This window comes from Mesoplodon bidens, assembly GCF_964165515.1.
Source record: "Mesoplodon bidens genome assembly, chromosome: 18".
NCBI lineage: Eukaryota > Metazoa > Chordata > Mammalia > Artiodactyla > Ziphiidae > Mesoplodon > Mesoplodon bidens.
Window position 1 is genome coordinate 59,476,254 of NC_138175.1, and position 19,238 is coordinate 59,495,491.

The 19,238-nt window shown below is 46.3% G+C and overlaps 2 protein-coding genes across 3 annotated transcripts in view; one reads left to right on the forward strand and one right to left on the reverse strand.

The window, feature by feature from the left end:
- Positions 1 to 19,238, reverse strand: part of LOC308606595 (zinc finger protein 154-like) — a 318,213-nt gene that overhangs the window by 125,272 nt on the left and 173,703 nt on the right. The window lies entirely within an intron of this gene.
- The window catches only part of LOC308606583 (zinc finger protein 154-like), a 289,896-nt gene continuing 270,763 nt past the window's right edge, over positions 106 to 19,238 (forward strand). For both annotated transcript variants that reach the window (XM_081217646.1, XM_081217641.1), the window contains exon 1: positions 106 to 141. In XM_081217646.1, the coding sequence (XP_081073772.1) occupies positions 109 to 141 (33 nt within the window). In that variant the 5' untranslated portion in view covers positions 106 to 108. The remainder of the gene's footprint in view (positions 142 to 19,238) is intronic.

Sequence of the window (19,238 nt, forward strand, 5' to 3'; positions counted from 1 at the left end):
ACCGAGAAGGTCGGAGAGGAGGTGTTGTCCGCGCCAGGCCTGGGGTAGGGTCCACTGTGCCCACGTCCCTCCTCCTCTCCCGCCGTTCCCCGCCCCGTCCACAGTCCGATGGCGGCGGCGGCGCTGAGGAACCCGCCTCAGGTAAACGCTCGTCCTCCGGCCCTCACCGCCCTCACCCCACAAGACACTAAAGCCCCGAGTGCGGGGCGCCGGCTCACGTGCCCGCAGCCCAGACCCCGGTATTCAGGATGGTGAGGCGGCCGTGGGTGAGGCCCTGTTTCCGACAGACGGTGTGATGGCGCGTGGCAGAGGGTCACAGGCGGAGGGACCGGCAGGTGCAAAGGCTTGGAGGTCGGGTTGAGCCGGGAGGATTCGGGAACTCCGAGATCTGCCTTGTGTGTTCAGGGAACAGCGAAGGTGAGGCGGAGTCGCGCTTGGGATGCCAGGCTGCCATTTTCTGGAGGCCGGGAGCATTGAGAGTTGTGAACAGAAAAGGACTTTCCTGATTTGGGCTTTCAGAAGTTTTCCAAAAGCTGTTCAGAGGGTTCGACTGGTTGCCTCGCGTATTGGTACCAGAATGTGCAGGTGCTTGCAGGGGAGACTGAGCTAGTTCAAGGGAATCTCAAGTCTCCTTTGTTTCTCATGGGAACAGAGAGCAAGGGGGCAGGAGTGAGGCCTGGAATGGCGCTCTGAGAAGTTGAATGTCTATTCTGCAGGTGATGGGAACAATGGGAGGTTTGGAGCGGAGGAGGGAGGTGATCTGACCCAGCTCTTATCAGGCTCCCTGTGACTGCAGAATGGAGAACCGAATGGGGCGGCGGGTGAGGAACGTGGTAGGAAAACCAGGGAAGACGCTACTGCAGCAGTCCAGGAGAGTCTTGATGATGTGGACCAGTGTGGTGACCTTGGAGGTGGTAGACATGGTTAGATTCTGAATTCAGTTTTTTCATTAGATCTGCTCAGATTTTCTGATTGTGAAGGTGAGAGTGGAAGTCAGGGATGACCGCAAGGTTTTGGGGTGTAGCAGCCAGAGGGATGGAAGCTCCATCAGTTGGGATCTGGAATTTGGTAGTAGGATTAATTTTCTTTTTCTTTTTTTTTTTAAATTTCTTTTTGACTGCGTTGGGTCTTCGTTGCTATGCCTGGGCTTTCTCTAGTTGTGGCAAGTGGGGGGCTACTCTTCGTTGCGGTGCGTGGGCTTCTCATCGTGGTGGCTTCTCTTGTTGTGGAGCATGGGCTCTAGGCACATGGGCTTCAGTAGTTGCCACCCGTGGGCCCTAGAGTGCGCGGGCTTCAGCAGTTGTGGTGTGCGGGCTCAGTAGTTGTGGTGCACAGGCTTAGTTGCTCCGTGGCAAGTGGGATTTTCCTGGACCAGGGATCGAACCCCCATCCCCTGCATTGACAGGCAGATTCTTAAGCACTGCACCACCAGAGAAGCCCCAGGATTAATTTTCAATTGGTATTAGGGTTTTTGTTTTGGCCATGTTAAGTGTATGAGATGTTTCAGAGAACAAATCAGTAGAGGTATTAAGTGGGCGGCTGGACACACAGGTCTAGGTCTCTGGGGAGGGTTTCAGGACAGACACCTGAAGAAGGTGGTGGATAGTATGTGGACCAGGGTAGAGCTGTGTGTCTTGGCTTAGACGGCTAGAACAGAATACTTTTTATTTCTCACAGTTCTAGGAGCTGGGAATCCAAAATCAGAGTATTGGCAGGTTGGATTCCTGGTGGGGGACTCTCTTCCTGTCTTGCAGATGGTTCCCTTCTCCCTGTATCTTCATGTAGACTTTTCTTGGTACAAGGAGGTGGACAGAGCAAGAGATGCCTGCCTTCCTCTTATAAGGATTCCTTCTTACAACCTAATCTAAACCTGATTACTTCCCAAAGGCCATGCCTCCAACTACCATCACATTTGGGGTTAAGGCTTCAACATAACAAATTTTGGGAGGGTGCATACATTCAGCCCATAACACTGTGGATCACATTTAGTGGCGATAATCTTGGTCATGATAGTGTTAATAATAGCCCAGGAAGGGGAGAGTGGGGTCTGAGAGCTGGGCCTTGTCCTTGGGCACCAAGGTAGAGGATGATAGACATCACAACCATAGGTGAAGGAGATAAGTGGTCGTGGGAACAGTGTGGGAAAGAGGATGAGCTACCAGGTGATTTAGATTTCTGAGGGATGAGCGCACCTGAGACGGAAATGGCGGCAAAGGAGCGGTTGAGGCAGGATTGACAGTGAGGCCAGGTCTCCTGCTTATTCACTGCTCTATGCTGCGACCTTCTGTTTCTGGGGGGTTTTAGTCAGGTTGGTGGATTAGTTTAAGGGGCACAAGTGGTCATCTGGGAGAGTCACTGGACCTGGAGTGGAAAGTGTCTGGGACTGTGTTTTGAATGATGGTTAGGAAGGGAGAGGAAGTCTGTGACGGGAGAGCACATCAAGTGTAGCTCATGTGGAGGAAGGCCATGACTGTATGAGATGCACAAGTGGTTCTGGGTGGCTGAGGTGGAAGCAAGGAGCAGTCAGGCAGGACTGCCAATGGCCGTGGGGGCCAGTGGAGATCTGGGTAGTTGGATCCTGCTTGAATTTGCCGAGCATCCTGTCTATGCCACGTGTTCTGCGACACATGGGAAGGAGAGGCAGATGCCTACGTTGCAGGGCAGGAAAGAGGTGGTGACTGAGAGAGTGACGTTGTACAAAGAGTGATGTGGAAAGGGAGTGTGAGCTGATGGCCTGAGGGCCCTGGCACTGAGCACATAAGGGTGAAATGCGAGCCCACACACTGGGTTACGTCTGGGAGGCATGATCCTAGGAGAATGGCCTCTTAAGAGAGAGTCCTTCCCTGTGTGCCAGGCCCAGAGCATAGATATCATCTGTCTGTCCACCTGCCTGGTGCTGTGGGTGGACAGGGTGATCAAAGGGACCGTGAGAAGAGTGTGCACATCAGTGATAGCAGGGCCTGGTATCTCCTCTGAGATGAGGAACTGGCAGGGGGCGGTGAGCAGGGTATGAGTGGGTGGGTGGACGAACTTGGGGTCCTGTGAGAGAAGCTGATCACGGAGCAAACTGTCCCCATCATGGCAGGCCTGTGTGACCTTTGAAGACGTGGCCATTTACTTCTCCCAGGAGGAGTGGGGGCTCCTTGATGAGGAACAGAGGTTTCTGTACCATGATGTGATGCTGGAGAACTTTGCACTTACAACATCCCTGGGTAAGGCCTTCATATTCCTCCCAGTGTCCTCAACTGTCCTCTGTCTTTCCCCCTGTCCAAGAGGCAGCTCTCTCCATTCCATGGCTAGACCATTGTCTCTGCTAACTTCCCCACTTGCCTGGCATATGTGCTGTGGATGCCAGTGCTGAGCTGTGTACATTGCCCCGAGCACTGTACTCCTCAAGCAGCCCCAATGTCTGATACCCCGAGGAATGCAGGCAAGTGTCTGCGAGTCAGTCTGGCAGTCAGCCTAATAGAGCTCACATTTCTTGTCCTCTCCTTGGCAAGATGGCTGTATCCAGATCTATGGTACCTTGTGCCCCAGATTCTTCCCCTTTCCTCTTTTTCTTGAGATATAATTGGCATAGGACATATTAGTTTCAGGGGTATTATACAATGATTTGGTATTTGTATATGTTGCAAAATGCTCACAATAGTAAGTCTAGTTAACATCTATCACCATATAGAGTTACACATTTTTTTTTCCTTGTGATGAGAACTCTTAATTTTAAGACTTCCTTGTGACTGCCTATATCAGGATTGCAGGCATTGTCATTGTCACTATTTACATATAGGCTTTTCTTGAAAAACCCTGTTTTGGGATTTTGTTGTAATATTCTTTCCTTTCCTGGGGTCTGCTGTTTCCTGAGTTGCTCTGAGCCAGTGCTGACCACTCACATGTCCTGTCTTTCCCTAAGGACATTCTAGTTTCATTCCAGTCTCACGTAGTTACAGAACTGGTGGGGTGTGGGGAGAGCCCTGATTGCTTTACACGGTGAACATGGCAAGTTGGTCTCAGAGGAGACCTGGTCCTGGTGAGTGGCAACTGGAGGGGGGGCGAGGGGAGGGCATGAAAATGAGGCTGTGTTTAATCATACCAGGAGCCTACCCTGTGTCCACCAGTGTTTTGGTGCAAGTGCCACTGGACGCAAATCATTTCTACACTTTCTTCTGCATACTTGACACTTTTCTGATTTGTCATTTCCAGTTTCTGACTGTCCCCACCTTTCAGACCTGTATGCATCATGTCCCTCTCCACTGCACCATCTGTAGTTTCTCCCACAGTGACTTACACTTATCCAGATACCTTGGAGATGTGGGTTCAGTTCCAGACCACTGCAATACAGTGAGTCACGCGAATTTTTTTGTTTCCCAGTGCATATAGAAGTTATGTTTACATTATACTTTAGTGTATTAAGTGCAGTAGAATTATGCCTAAAAAACAATATACGTACCTTAATTTGAAAGTACTTTTTTGCTAAAAAATCCTAACCATTGTCTGAACCTTCAGTGAGTCATAGTAGTAACATCAAAGATCACTGATCACAGATCACCATAACAAATATAATAATAATGGAAAAGTTTGAAAGATTGTGAGAATTACCAAAATGTGACACAGAGATACAAAGTGAGCAAATGCTGTTGGGAAAATGGCACTGATAGACTTGCTGGATGTAAGGTTGCCACAGACCTTCAATTTGTAAAGAAAAAAACCAGAACGCAGTATCTGCAAAGGGCAATACAGCAAAGTGCCATGATAACGACATATGCCTGTAAAGTGTTGTGAGGTGTGCACACATTCTTAAATAGTCCTTGAACACTAGCTACTCAGTTCCAATTGTATTTCCCTGGGCCTGGACACATCCATCCTTCTGCACAGTATGGACATGTTCCCAGCTGACAAGATCTTGCTGAAGGCTGTTGACAGAGGAGGGAGTAAGTGATCCTGCCTCTCCTCCCTGTGTTACACCCTGTATTTGTGCCCTTTGTCCTGGAAAGTTACCCCCTTCTGTGAACTTCAGAGGCCCAGTACTGCAGAGCAGCCCTCCCTTCGAATTAGTGCCTCATCCTGAAAACATTCCCATGGATTCATGAGCACTTGATTAGCATTCCTCTGCTTTCAGATTGTCAGTGTGCAGCAGAGGATGAGGAGACCCCTTCTGAGCAGAGTGTTTCTGGAGGAGAGTCACAGGTCAGGACTTCTCAGTCAGTTCCATCGACCCAGAAGACTCATCCCTGTGAGAAGTGTGTCGCAGTCTTGAAAGACATTTTGCAGCTGACTGAGCTCCAGGCAGCACATCTTGGGCAGAAACCGTACGTTGGTGGGGGGTCCAGCGGCTTCTGGTTGCATGCAAGCCTTCACCAGTATCAGGAGCATGGCAATGGAGAGAAAAACTTTAACATGGACGTGGACAGGGCCTCGATTGTGACGAGCTGCAGACTCCATGTGTCAGGGAAGCCCTTCCCCTGTGGGGAGGATGGAAAAGACTTCCTAGCTACCTTGGGCCTTCATCAGCACCAGGCCACTCCCAACAGTGAGAAGCCACACAGCAGTGTTGAGTCTGGGGAGGCCTTAAACAATGGAAAAAGTCATAACAAGTGGATTGAATGCAGGGAAGTTTTTGGCAACACTCATATACTTCACCACCAGAGAGTCTGCGCTGGAGAAAGTCTTGATGAGTGTAGCAAATGCAAATACAGATTTGTTCAGCACCAGCAAATTAACGTTGGAGAAAGGCTTTATGAGTGCAGTGAATGTGGGAAATCCTTTAGCCGTAAAACCCACCTCATTCGACACCGGAAGGTGCACACTGGAGTTAGGCCTTATGAGTGCAGCGAATGCGGAAAATCTTACAGTGAGAAATCTGACCTCATTCAACACCAAAGAGTTCACACTGGAGAAAGGCCTTATGAGTGCAGCAAATGTGGGAAATCTTTTATCCAGAAATCCATCCTCATTAAACACCAGAGAACTCACACTAATGAAAGGCCTTATAAATGTGATCAATGTGGAAAATCGTTTAGCCAAAGTTCTGGCCTCCTTCGACACAAGAGAGCTCACACTAGAGCAAGGCCTTGTGAGTGCAGTGAATGTGGGAAAGCCTTTAACTGTAAAACCCACCTCATTCGACACTGGAGAACTCACCCTGGAGTTAGGCCTTATGAGTGCAGCAAATGTGGAAAATCTTATAGCCAGAAATCTGTCCTCATTCAGCACCAGAGAGTTCACACAGGAGAAAGGCCTTATGAGTGCAGTGAATGTGGGAAATCCTTTAGCCGCAAAACCCACCTCATTCGACACCGGAAGGTGCACACTGGAGTTAGGCCTTATGAGTGCAGCGAATGTGGAAAATCTTACAGTGAGAAATCTGACCTCATTCAACACCAAAGAGTTCACACTGGAGAAAGGCCTTATGAGTGCAGCGAATGTGGGAAATCTTTTATCCAGAAATCCATCCTCGTTAAACACCAGAGAATTCACACTAATGAAAGGCCTTATAAATGTGATCAATGTGGAAAATCGTTTAGCCAAAGTTCTGGCCTCCTTCGACACAAGAGAGCTCACACTAGAGCAAGGCCTTGTGAGTGCAGTGAATGTGGGAAAGCCTTTAACTGTAAAACCCACCTCATTCAACACTGGAGAACTCACCCTGGAGTTAGGCCTTATGAGTGCAGCAAATGCGGAAAATCTTATAGCCAGAAATCTGTCCTCATTCAGCACCAGAGAGTTCACACAGGAGAAAGGCCTTATGAATGCAGTGAATGTGGGAAATCCTTTAGCCGCAAAACCCACCTCATTCGACACCGGAAGGTGCACACTGGAGTTAGGCCTTATGAGTGCAGCGAATGCGGAAAATCTTACAGTGAGAAATCTGTCCTCATTCAACACCAAAGAGTTCACACTGGAGAAAAGCCGTATGAGTGCAGTGGATGTGGGAAAGCCTTTAGCCAGAAATCTGTCCTCATTCAGCACCAGAGAGTTCACACAGGAGAAAGGCCTTATGAGTGCAGTGAATGTGGGAAATCCTTTACCCAAAGAAATCATCTCAACATACACCAGAGAGTTCACACAGGAGAAAGACCTTATAAGTGCAGTGAATGTGGTAAATCTTTTACCAGTGGTTCTGCCCTTCGTTATCATCAGAAAATTCACATTGGAGAAAGGCCTTATGAGTGCAATGAATGTGGGAAATCCTTTAGCCGCAAAACTCACCTCATTCGACACCGGACGGTGCACACTGGAGCAAGACCTTTTGATTGCAGTGAATGTGGGAGATCCTTTACTCAGAGCTCTGGTCTCCTTCGACACAGGAGAGCTCACGTGCAATGAGTATAGGAAATCCTTTACCTGCAAATCTGACGTCGGTCAACACCAAAGAGTTCACACTGGAAAAAGGTCTTGCACATGCAGTGAATGTGCTTTTTTCTTACCTAGCATCCTTGTGTTGGAGGAAAGCCTCTGTGAGGAACCATCTGCGTGAATCGAATCTCGCGTCGGGATATCCACAGACTAGGGATTGATTCACCGGAAATTTCACGGTTGTGTGGGAAGCATGTGTAACCTGCCCAAGGTCACTGCCAGTTTCTGTGGCAGAAACTATCTCACTTCTAGCGTCTGGCAGGCCCTCACAGTTGGCATCAGTCACAAGCCTAGTATGCTCAGAGCAACTGGCCTCTGTGCTGTCCCGTTTGTTGGAGGAAATTGTGAGTATCCTGAGCCCTTATGGAGTCTTCATTCCCTTTTCTCTGACAAGTTAGGGCATGGACCTGACCTGTGTTGGCCCTGAGAACGCTGGCTGAGTTCTGCTGGCAGTTTGCAGAGAAGAACTAGCTTTTTCAGGGACACAGTTGGTTTCGGGTAGTTGTGATGAATGTTTCCAGCTTCCAAGTCACCCAACCAGAAATTGCCTGTTGCATGTTGCTCTGGTTTGTGTAATAATGAAGGCCTTTTTGTTTAAGCACCTTAATTTTGGAAATGCTCTTCTCTGTGTGGAATAGTTTGAAAGCACAATAGGACCGTCAACTTGAGGGGTAAATGAGTTTTGTGGAGATCCAAACTTTGGGTGCCTCAGAGGACATGGTATGATGGCCAAATATAGGGCTTTCGTTTTGGCCTAGTTTGCATTGCTGCCAAGGCCTCCTAGGAAAGACTACTTTGTTGTTAGAATTTTTTGCCTGGATACTAGAGGTCTGTGCATTCTAGTTCTTCTGGAGACAGCATGGATTCTTTTTTTTTCTTGCCCATAGGGGATATAACACACAATGGCCAGCACTACTGAGGGAAATCTTAACCCCAGTTCTCCTCCAAAGCAACCGTATACCCTGATACCTGGAATTCCATAGGCTAGTGTCCATAATTATAAGGCTGCAGGGGCAGGGAAGACCGCAATTGGTACAGAAACACTGGTTACTAGGGAGTGGAGGAGACTGCAGCAAGCTACGTGGAACGTACTGCTTCTAAAGGTACATCCACAAATGTTCTACTGACAATGACTGCAGGATGAGTGTGTCCAGAAATCTCAGGACCTCCAGGTATGTTTATGTTGTGAAGTCATTGGCAGACAAAATAAGGGTTTTGAGGGATCACTCTAGCCTTTCTGAGCTGTTGACCTCAAGGCCATTGCTATACAGGCAACAGAAGAAGGATGGTGAGATACTGTGGTCCAGGCATGTGGTTTTTGTGACTCAGTCAGCAGTCCTCTTGACTCAGCCGGAAATGGCCTTCACTGTTTGCCAGTATTTCCTGTCCCTGAGGAGAGGCTGCACCTCAAGGCATGAGGAATGAGATAGTGGAGTGATTTTCTGAAGAGTGGGATATTTAGATTTTTATTATGAACCACTTTTTAAACCTGCATGATGGTATAATGGGCATAGAAATGTTGTACATATTTAAAGTGTACAATTTGATAAGTTTTCACATGTATACACTTGTGACACCATTATTATTATCATGATAATGAGCATATCTGTCACCAGCATATTTTCCTCATGCCCTTTTCTAGTCTCCTTGCTCTCCCTGGCCATACAGACAACCATTTATTTACATTCCTTTACAATAGATTGCATTTTCTAGAATGTTATGATTGATCATAAAGTGTTTACTTTTTTTTTTCTGGCTTCATTGATGCTACATAATTACTTTGTGAATCATTCATTGTACTGACATGAACATTCTTATTTCTAAGAATGCTTAGAAATGGAAGCTTTCTCTTCCATGTATAATTGACTGTGTTCATCCATTCATCTGTTTATGGGTATTTCAGTTATTTCCAGTGTTTAGCTTTTGTAAATAAAAGCTGATATGAACATTAGTTTACAATTACTTATATGGATATGTTTCATTTTTCTTGTATTAATAACTTAGAGTGCAGTACCTCAGTCATGGGGTAGGTGAATAGTATAACTTTTTAAGAAATTGCCAAACTAATCTAAAATGTTTGTGGTTTTTTGCATTCCCACCAGCAGTGTGTGAGGCTTCCAATTCCTTCACACCATTGTCAATACCTGGTAAGGTTACTTGTTAATTTTACCCTTTTAAAATAAGTGTGTAGAGGTAATCCACTGGTTTTATTTGCATTTCCCTAAGGATTTACAACGTTGAGCATTATTTCATGTGTTTGCTGTATATCTTCTTTAGTAAGATGTGTATTCTTTTCTTTGTCCTATTTTCTTTTTTGTGAATTTGGCTATTTGCTTTTTAGTTACAATAAGACAAACAACAAAGACATGTTGGTATTTTACTTATTCTTCAATGATGGGAGTGACTTCTTTGCTGCATGGAATAATTGTTTTTGAATATTGGAAGACTATTTTGTTATTTTTTACTTTTTTTTTTTTTTTGATGGGATGCACAGTGTATGGACACCTATACCAAACATTTAAGTTTCATCAGCATTATTAACATATTCTCCATCACTTTTCTAAGTGTAGACATTCAATGTACTGCATTCAGTAATACTATAAATCAAGCCTTGGCTTGTAGTGTTTGCCAGTTTCTTTGGTATAAATACCATGAACAATTTCAAGCTATCAACCTGATGTCACTGAATAGAGTTGGAAGAGTTGGCAGTATCACACCATTCTAAACAGAGAAATGATTAGAGTCATGATGTTTCAATATTTGTAACTTAAAAGAGTTTAATTGATATTTAATTGACTTATGTATATATTAAAAATGTCAATTTTGATGGTTTGATGCATAAAATTTCCTTAAGCCCTTTTTAAATTTGTGCTTTTCAACTTACAATATTTCTGATACAGGATATAGTCTACTGTTTGTAATTGCTATTTTCAAATATATACAGAAGTAGAAAAGACTGTCTTATGGATTCCCAATCTTCTGTCATTCTTTATAGTCATTCGCGTTTCATCTCTCATGCACATTAGTGGGTTCTTTTACTTAAAACCCAGAGATCGTGTCGTTTAATGCATAGTTTCTTGAGAATGCTTTTCTAAAATGTAAGAGTATTTCCATAATAACAATAACTTTCTCACACAAAATAAAAATATTTTAAAATGTGATAAATATTTATCAGTGCTGAATTTTATCAATTTTCTCAAAAATATATTTGTTCTTTAAGGCAGACTACAGACGTACCTTGTTTTATTGTGCTTCACAGATACTGTATTTGTTTTTAATAAATTGAAGGTTTGTGGCAACACTGCACTGAGCAAATCTATCGGCACCATTTTTCAAACAGCATTTCCTCATTTTGTATCTCTGTGTCACATTTTGGTAATTTTCACAAGTTTTCAAACTTTTTCATTATTATTATACTTCTTACGAGATCTGTGATTAGTTATCTTTGATATTACTTTTTAAATTTTTTTGTCTGTGCCATGCAGCTTGTGACATCTTAGTTCTCTGGCCAGGCATTGAATCCAGGCCCTCGGCAGTGAAAGCACAGAGTACTAACCACTGGACTGCCAGAGAATTCCCAGTTGGTTTTTTTTTGTTGTTACTTTGTTTTTTGTTTTTGTGATGTTACTATTGTAATTGTTTTGGAGCACCATGAGCTGTACGCCTATAAGATGGTGAATTTAATTGATAAATGTGTGTTCTGACTGCCCCACTGATTGGCCATTCCCCTGTCTTTCTCTCTCCTTGGCCTCCCTATTCCCTGAGAAACAACAATATTGAAATTAGGCCAACTAATAACCCTACAATAACCTCCAGTGTTCCAGTGAAAGGTTAGAGTCACTTCACGTCTTTCACTTTAAATCAGAAGCTAGAAATGATTAAGCTTAATGAGGAAGGCATGTCAAAAGCTAAGAGCTGGGGCTTCCCTGGTGGCGCAGTGTTTGAGAGTCCGCCTGCCGATGCAGGGGACACAGGTTCGTGCCCCGGTCCGGGAAGATCCCACATGCCGCGGAGCGGCTGGGCATGTGAGCCATGGCCGCTGAGCCTGCGCGTCCGGAGCCTGTGCTCCACAACGGGAGAAGCCACAGCAGTGAGGGGCCCGCGTATGGCAAAAAAAAAAACAAAACAAAAAACCTAAGAGCTTGTACGTCTGTCGGGAGTGGGCCCAGAACAGTATTTATATACTTTTTCCAAATATATGTGTGTGTGTGTGTGTGTGTGTGTATATATATATATATATATTATTATTTTTTATTATTATTATTTTTTTGCGGTACGTGGGCCTCTCACTGTTGTGGCCTCTCCCGTTGCGGAGCACAGGCTCCGGACGCGCAGGCTCAACGGCCATGGCTCACGGGCCCAGCCGCTCCGTGGCTTGTGGGATCTTCCCGGACCGGGGCACGAACCCGTATCCCCTGCATCGGCAGGCGGACTCTCAAACACTGCGCCACCAGGGAAACCCCAAACTTATATGTTTGGTGTTGCTTGGGCCATGCACCTTTATAGCAATATGTGTATTTACTAGGAGAGTCAGGATCCAGCAAAAGGAACAGCAGAAGCCAGTGTAGGTTGAGATTCTAATTTTGAGCTCCATCCAATTAGAGCTACTGGGGCAAAGCTTTAAGGCTTGGAAGCCACCAAGGAGGCAGGTAGTGCTGAGGGGAACCCCTCTGGCTACTCTATGAAAATAGAACACAAGTTTATATCCAGCAACGACCAGGAAATATTTCAGTCCCAACGCTGCCACTTCCTGAGGGATCCCTTTGGAGAAAAGAACTAAGCAGTTGGCTAGGACAAGTTGGTTGAGGATTTGGTCTGTGGGTCTGAGACCTCTTCCAGTGATCGAAGTGAAAGTATACAAGCAAAGAGGTGAGGAGCTTCCCAGGATCCCAGCTGTCGTCTGAGGGAGGAGGATAATCACCCAGTCCAGGTTAGTAGAAACGATCACATCAGTACCTGAGGGGTATTGTTTAATTGGAGTCAGAAGAATCAAATTGATGTTTGATGCCAGGACAGTAACTGCAGGGGTAGCATCCATGCAGGTGTGGAAAGGAGTCATCTGGACACTAATGCAGTCACCCAGAGGCAGAGCTCTCCCCCAGTCCCTGGGGCTCCAGGTATTCCTGCATGCTGGCAGGTTGTGTTCCTTTCTGGAGGTTCTGGGGAACCAGATTCTTGCTTGTTTCGGTTGTTGGCAGAGTTCAATTCTATGTGGTTGTAGGACTGAGGACTCTTAGCTCCCTAGGTGCTCTCTGGTTGTGTTGAGGGCATCTGCGAAGTCCCAGTTTCTTCAAAGAGGTTTTTGTGTGACTGACAGCTCTGACCTTTCCATCTTGCTAAATCAGGACTAAGGTTGCTGGCTGTCAGACGTGTACTGTCCTTAGCTCCTATGGTTCCTCTCCCGTCCTAGCACAAAGCTGTTATCTCAAAACCATCAAACGCCCTTATCATACCGCCATATCTCTGACTCTGATGTCTGCAACTTTCTCCCTGCAGCTGGGATAGTTTCTCCACTTTTTAAAATTAGTTAGTTAATTTTTTTTTTTTTTTTTTTTGCGATACACGGGCCTCTCACTGTTGTGGCCTCTCCTGTTGCGGAGCGCAGGCTCCGGACGCGCAGGCTCAGTGGCCATGGCCCACAGGCCCAGCCGCTCCGCGGCATGTAGGATCCTCCCAGACCGGGGCATGAACCCATGTCCCCTGCATCAGCAGGCTGACTCTCAACCACTGTGCCACCAGGGAAGCCCTTTATTTATATTTTTGATGGGTTTTGCTGGACGTTACAAGTACTTTTGTTTTTTTAGTTAATTAATTTTTTTTTTTTAATTTATTTATTTATTTATTTATGGCTGTGTTGACTCTTCGTTTCTGTGCGAGGGCTTTCTCTAGTTGCGGCAAGTGGGGGCCACTCCTCATCGCGGTGCGCAGGCCTCTGACTATCGCGGCCTTTCTTGTTGCGGAGCACAGGCTCCAGACGCGCAGGCTCAGTAATTGTGGCTCACGGGGCTAGTTGCTCCGCGGCATGTGGGATCTTCCCAGACCAGGGCTCGAACCCATGTCCCCTGCATTGGCAGGCAGATTCTCAACCACTGCGCCACCAGGGAAGCCCAGTTAATTAATTTTTATATTTGGCTGCGTTGGGTCTTCGTTGCTGTGCGCGGGCTTTCTCTGGTTGCAGCGAGTGGGAGCTACTCTTCATTGTGGTGCACGGGCTTCTCATTGCAGTGGCTTCTCTTGTTGCGGAGAACGGGCTCTAGGCACCCGGGCTCAGTAGTTGTGGCTCGCAGGCTCTAGAGCACAGGCTCAGTAGTTATGACGCATGTGCTTAGTTGCTCCACAGCATGTGGGATCCTTCTGGACCAGGGCTCGAACCCGTGTGCCCTGCATTGGCAGGCAGATTCTTAACCACTGCGCCACCAGGGAAGTCGTAGTTTCTCTACTTTTAAAGACTTATCTGTATTTGTTTTAAAGGTTATTTTCTTTGTATTGTAGTAAAAAATACATAACATTAAATTTATCATCAACCATTTTTTTCATAATTAATTAATTAGTTTATTTTTATTTATTCATTTATTTTTTATTTACGTGTTTATTCATTTTTATTTACTTGTTTATTTTTGTTTTTATTTGTTTATTTGTTTATTGTATGTATGTATGTATGTATGTATGTATGGCTGTGTTGGGGCTTCGTTTCTGTGCAAAGTCTTTCCCTAGTTGCGGCAAGGGTGGGCTATTCTTCATTGCGGTGCACGGGCTTCTCATTGAGGTGGCTTGTCTTGTTGCGGAGCACAGGCTCTAGGTGTGTGGGCTTCAGTTGTTGTGGCTTGCAGGCTCAGTAGCTGTGGTGCATGGGCTTAGTTGCTCCATGGCATGTGGGATCTTCCTCGCCCAGGGATCGAACCCATGTCCCCTGCATTGGCAGGCGGATTCTTAACCACTGAGCCACTAGAGAAGTCCCCGAGCACCATTTTATTTTATTTTATTTTATTTTATTTTTGCTGTACGTGGGCCTCTCACTGTTGTGACCTCTCCCGTTGCGGAGCACAGGCTCCGGATGCGCAGGCTCAGCGGCCATGGCTTACGGGCCCAGCCGCTCTGCGGCATGTGGGATCTTCCTGGACCGGAGCACGAACCCACGTCCCCTGCATCGGCAGGCGGGCTCCCAACCACTGCGCCACCAGGGAAGCCCCCAGCACCATTTTAAAAGCCTTGACATAAGTGACTCCATTTTGTTTCACATTTCACACTTGGGATTAGAACAGAAACACTGACGGAAGAGACATGTTCCTATGAGACCTCAGTGCACATGAATTAAAGTGTTTCTTTTTGTCCTGTTAATCTGTCTTGTGTCAGGTTGTTTTTTTTGTTTTTTTGGTTTTTTTTTTGGCCACACTGAGTGGCATTCGGGATCTTAGTTCCTGGACCAGGGATCTAACCCACGCCCCTTGCAGTGGAAGCATGGAGTCTTAACCATTAGACGGCCAGGGAAGTCCCTTGTGTCTTTATTGTTATTCCAGCCACAAGAACTCAAGAGGGGTAGAGGGGGACATTTCCCCCTCCCTGACATAGCCTTGCCTCAGTCTCCCATAGTCACAGTACCCATTGCTTTCAGATATTCCATATTGGGCATAGATGCTCTGGCACAATAGAAATGGATTAAAATTAAGACTTTGACATTTACAAATTGGCTTGATAAATGTGACCCCATGTAAGTCAAAACAGGACCTTCAAGGATTAAAACTTATGTGTAATAAAATGGTGATTATACCCCACTGCTTCTCCATTTACAGTCCAATTTTGCTTGTTCTTAAATCTGACAAAAATAATGAGCACCACTTGATAGATTACTGCAACCTTAATGCTGTGGACCTGTCCATCAAGGTTCCATATCCAATACCCTGTAAAAGTGACTGATTCTATTCAATCAACAACGGGTGAATAGTGTTTGCTCTGTAGATTTGGCTGACATATTCTCTTCAGTGCCTGTTTCAATAGCCTCTGCTGCATTGGTTTCTACCTTAAGAGGGATACAATACACCTTTTCCCGGCTACTCCAACATATTCGTCATTACAAAGTTTACTTCCAAATTAAAATCAGCAGGCATTCCTGATAGTGCTCTCAGAAACTCTACCATAGAGGATTTGGCAATTTCTCCTTAACCCTGCTGTGGAGTCTGGACACATGATGGCTGTAAGTTGACCAAGGGCTTCTGATACAAGAAGCTGGCCTTCTCTGCCCATGCTGTCTGCCATTAAAACCACCGATGACTGGCTACCTCCTGGGTCTTCTGGAAATAGAGGCTTTCACAGACCCTGAGCCTGTGACTCTGTATTCAGCTGCCCACCATACTTTGAGTCATGGAAACAACACAGTCCAAGCTCAGCACAGCTACCGAGGCCTCCATAGATTAAACCAGCCTGGAAACAAACCTGGAACCTCTGGCATATTCCACCTGTAGGAGTGGTGGCATCCTCTGTCGTTAGTCATTTGCCAGATTCCATGGTGCTGGAAGGTCACCTCCATTCAGGCCCCTTGTCTACATGGAGAGCCCCTTGGGATTAACTTTGTGAACTGCAGTGGAAGATGAACAGCACTGCCAACCATCAGACATGGTGGAGCTCAGTGAAATGTTGCTTCTTTCCATCCTTTAGCCAGGACATCCCTGATAAAGCACAGGACCCAAGGGACAACACCCTTGGGCAAACTTCAGGCAAGAATCTTAGCATGGGATGACCTGGCTCACAATGGCCACGTCTCCACATTTATTATAAACTGTTGGGTCATTACTTAAAAATTGCCCCCTCGGTAAAAATAGCAAGAACCTCTAGGAATCTGTTGCCTCACAGTTAAATCAAAATCACACGTCTCCACATGCATTAACGCCACAATATGAGGCCTTGCCAGGACATTCCTTTTTCACTTCGGAGTTATAATTTGAACCTAAACTTCCTCCACGAATAAACCAAAAACCTGTCAAGTGCAGCTGCACACCATTCTTGTGACTTGATTTTTCTGCTACTGGTCTGAGTACTTTTATCAATTTTCAAGAAACTCCAACCGTCCAAGGAAGCCATTGTTTCAACTAAACATGGCAAATGCTATGGTCCACATCAATTCAAGCGGGTACCCTCTTAGAAGGGACACTCCCATCCAACATCCCAGACAACATCATCCTGGCCCAGGAGCTCGTTGCTGGAGATGACATCACCTCAGATGATAACAGTTCAAATGACGTTGTCCCAACCCGAGACCTCGAAGTTGGAGTTGACTTCACCCCTTACACTAAAATCTTCACCCTGGCAATGCCCATGGACTGCCTCTCCTAAGGCACAAATTGGACGCAGGACATGTATTGCATTTCTTCCTTTCTTTTATTATTGTTCTTAAAGGCATCATTTATTTATTGAGGCTGCATTGGGTCTTCGTTGCTACACACAGGCTTTCTCTAGTTTCAGAGAGCAGGGGCTACCCTTTGTTGCGGTGCGTGGGCTTCTGATTGCAGTGGTTTCTCGTTGTGGAGCATGGGCTCTAAGGCCCGTGGGCTTCAGTAGTTGTGGCGCAGGGGCTTAGTTGCTCTGCAGCATGTGGGATCTTCCTGGAGCAGGGCTCAAACCTGTATCCCCTGCATTGGTTACGTGCATGTAAAGAATAATAAATAAAAGCTGTGAGTCAAGTTTATTCAGTATCTTACTGAGAACTACCGCCCAGGAGACAGCCTCTCAGATAGCTCTGAGAAACTGTTCTGAAGAGAAAAGAAGGGAGGTCAGGGGACTTCCCTGGCTGTCCAGTGGTTAAGACTGCACTTAACAGTGCAGGAGGTTCAGGTTCCATCCCTGGTCAGGGAACTAAGATCCCACATGCCTCTAGTCACGAGGAATTTTAGTTAATGGTTTTAGTGTTTTTCTAAGTATGGGAAGATGCAAGAATCCAGGTTCATAAAAAATTTCTCTTCAAAAAATGTAACTTTCTGAAAGCCTGTTCTGCCAGTTTTCCCAGAGCACAGAGTGCCTCATTCCTTATCTCTGCCCTGATCTTTTTTCAGGGTGTGCTTGGGATCAGTGACTGCAGTGGCTAATGACTCAATCCTTATAGATCCAGATGGCTAGCAGCATTCTTTAGTTGGCACTAACAATGTACATATTTTATGTCTAAGTGACTTTATGGAATTGTTTGTCCGTTTGTATCTGTAGACTTTAATTATTTTTTTAACATCTTCATTGGAGTATAATTGCTTGACAATGGTGTGTTAGTTTCTGCTTTATAACAAAGTGAATCAGCTATACATATACATATATCCCCATTATCTTCTCCCTCTTGCGTCTCCCTCCCACCCTCCCTATCCCACCCCTCTAGGTGGTCACACAAAGCACGGAGCTGATCCCCCTGTGCTATGCGGCTGCTTCCCACTAGCTATTTTATATTTGGTATTATATATAAGTCCATGCACTCTCTCACTTCGTCCCAGCTTACCCTTCCCCCTCCCCTTGTCCTCAAGTTCATTCTCTACATCTGCATCTTTATTCCTGTCCTGCCCCTAGGTTCTTCAGAACCTTTTTTAAAATTATTTTTTAGATTCCATATATATGTGTTAGCATATGGTATTTATTTTTCTCTTTCTGACTTACTTTACTCTATGACAGACTCTAGGTCCATCCACCAACTCAGTTTTGTTTCTTTTTATGACTGAGTAATATTCCATTGTATATATGTGCCACATCTTCTTTATCCATTCATCTGTCAGTGGACACTTAGGTTGCTTCCATGTCCTGGCTATTGTAAATAGAGCTGCAATGAACATTGTAGTACATGATTCTTTTTTTTTTTTTTTTTTTTTTTAGCGGTACGCAGGCCTCTCACTGTTGTGACCTCTCCCATTGCGGAGCACAGGCTCTGGACACACAGGCTCAGTGGCCATGGCTCACGGGCCTAGCTGCTCTGCAGCATGTGGGATCTTCCCGGACTGGGGCACGAACCCATGTCCCCTGCATCGGCAGGTGGACTCTCAACCACTGCGCCATCAGGGAATACCACATGATTCTTTTTGAATTACGGTTTTCTCAGGGTATATGCCCAGTATGTATCTGTAGACTTTGGGAGCACCTATAATATTACTTTTACCGTCTGGGAACATGCTTCATGGGGTCTGAAACAGTATTTCTGAAAACTTTTAGTGATTACTTGCAGACAACACTCCCCATAAGTCTCCCTACAGCCACTCTAAGAAGTAACGAAAGCCTCCCCTCCAGCCTAGTTAGATCCCTCGCAGTGCTTCTGGGTTTGTGGGGGTGGGACCACCAGCTGGAGCCCTAGCTAGACCTCTGAGAACTACATTTCCTAGAGGACTGTGCGCCGAGAGGCAGCATGTCTAAGCCAGTGAAAACCCAGGGTAAAGACATTCCCGCGCATGCGCTTCTCATCGGGGTGGGGCTTCCGGCCGCCTCCTCGTGGCGCCCATTTTAATTGCTCTGGATTTGTTCTAGTTCCGGAGCGCTCCGTGGGGGCTGAGTTGACTGAACTAAGGAGGTCTGAGTGGAGGTGTCCCCGTTGGCCAGAGGCGGGTCTGAGGTTCGGCGACACCACCCGGGGTGTCCCGCGTCAGACCCTGAATAGGGCCAGCCGTGGCTGGGTCCCCTCTGTTCTCCCGCCGCTACCGGCCCAGCTCCACCCACAGAGTCCAATGGCGGTGGCGGCGCTAAGGGACCCGCCTCAGGTAAACGCTCGTCCTCCGGGCCCTCACCGCCCTCACCCCACCAGACACTAAATCCCCTGCCCACATGCCCGCAGCTCAGGCTGCGGTGTCCAGGATGGTGAGGCGGTCGTGGATGGGCTCTTTCTGACAGTGTGATGGTGCGTGGGAGAGGGTGACAGGCGGAGGGACCGGCAG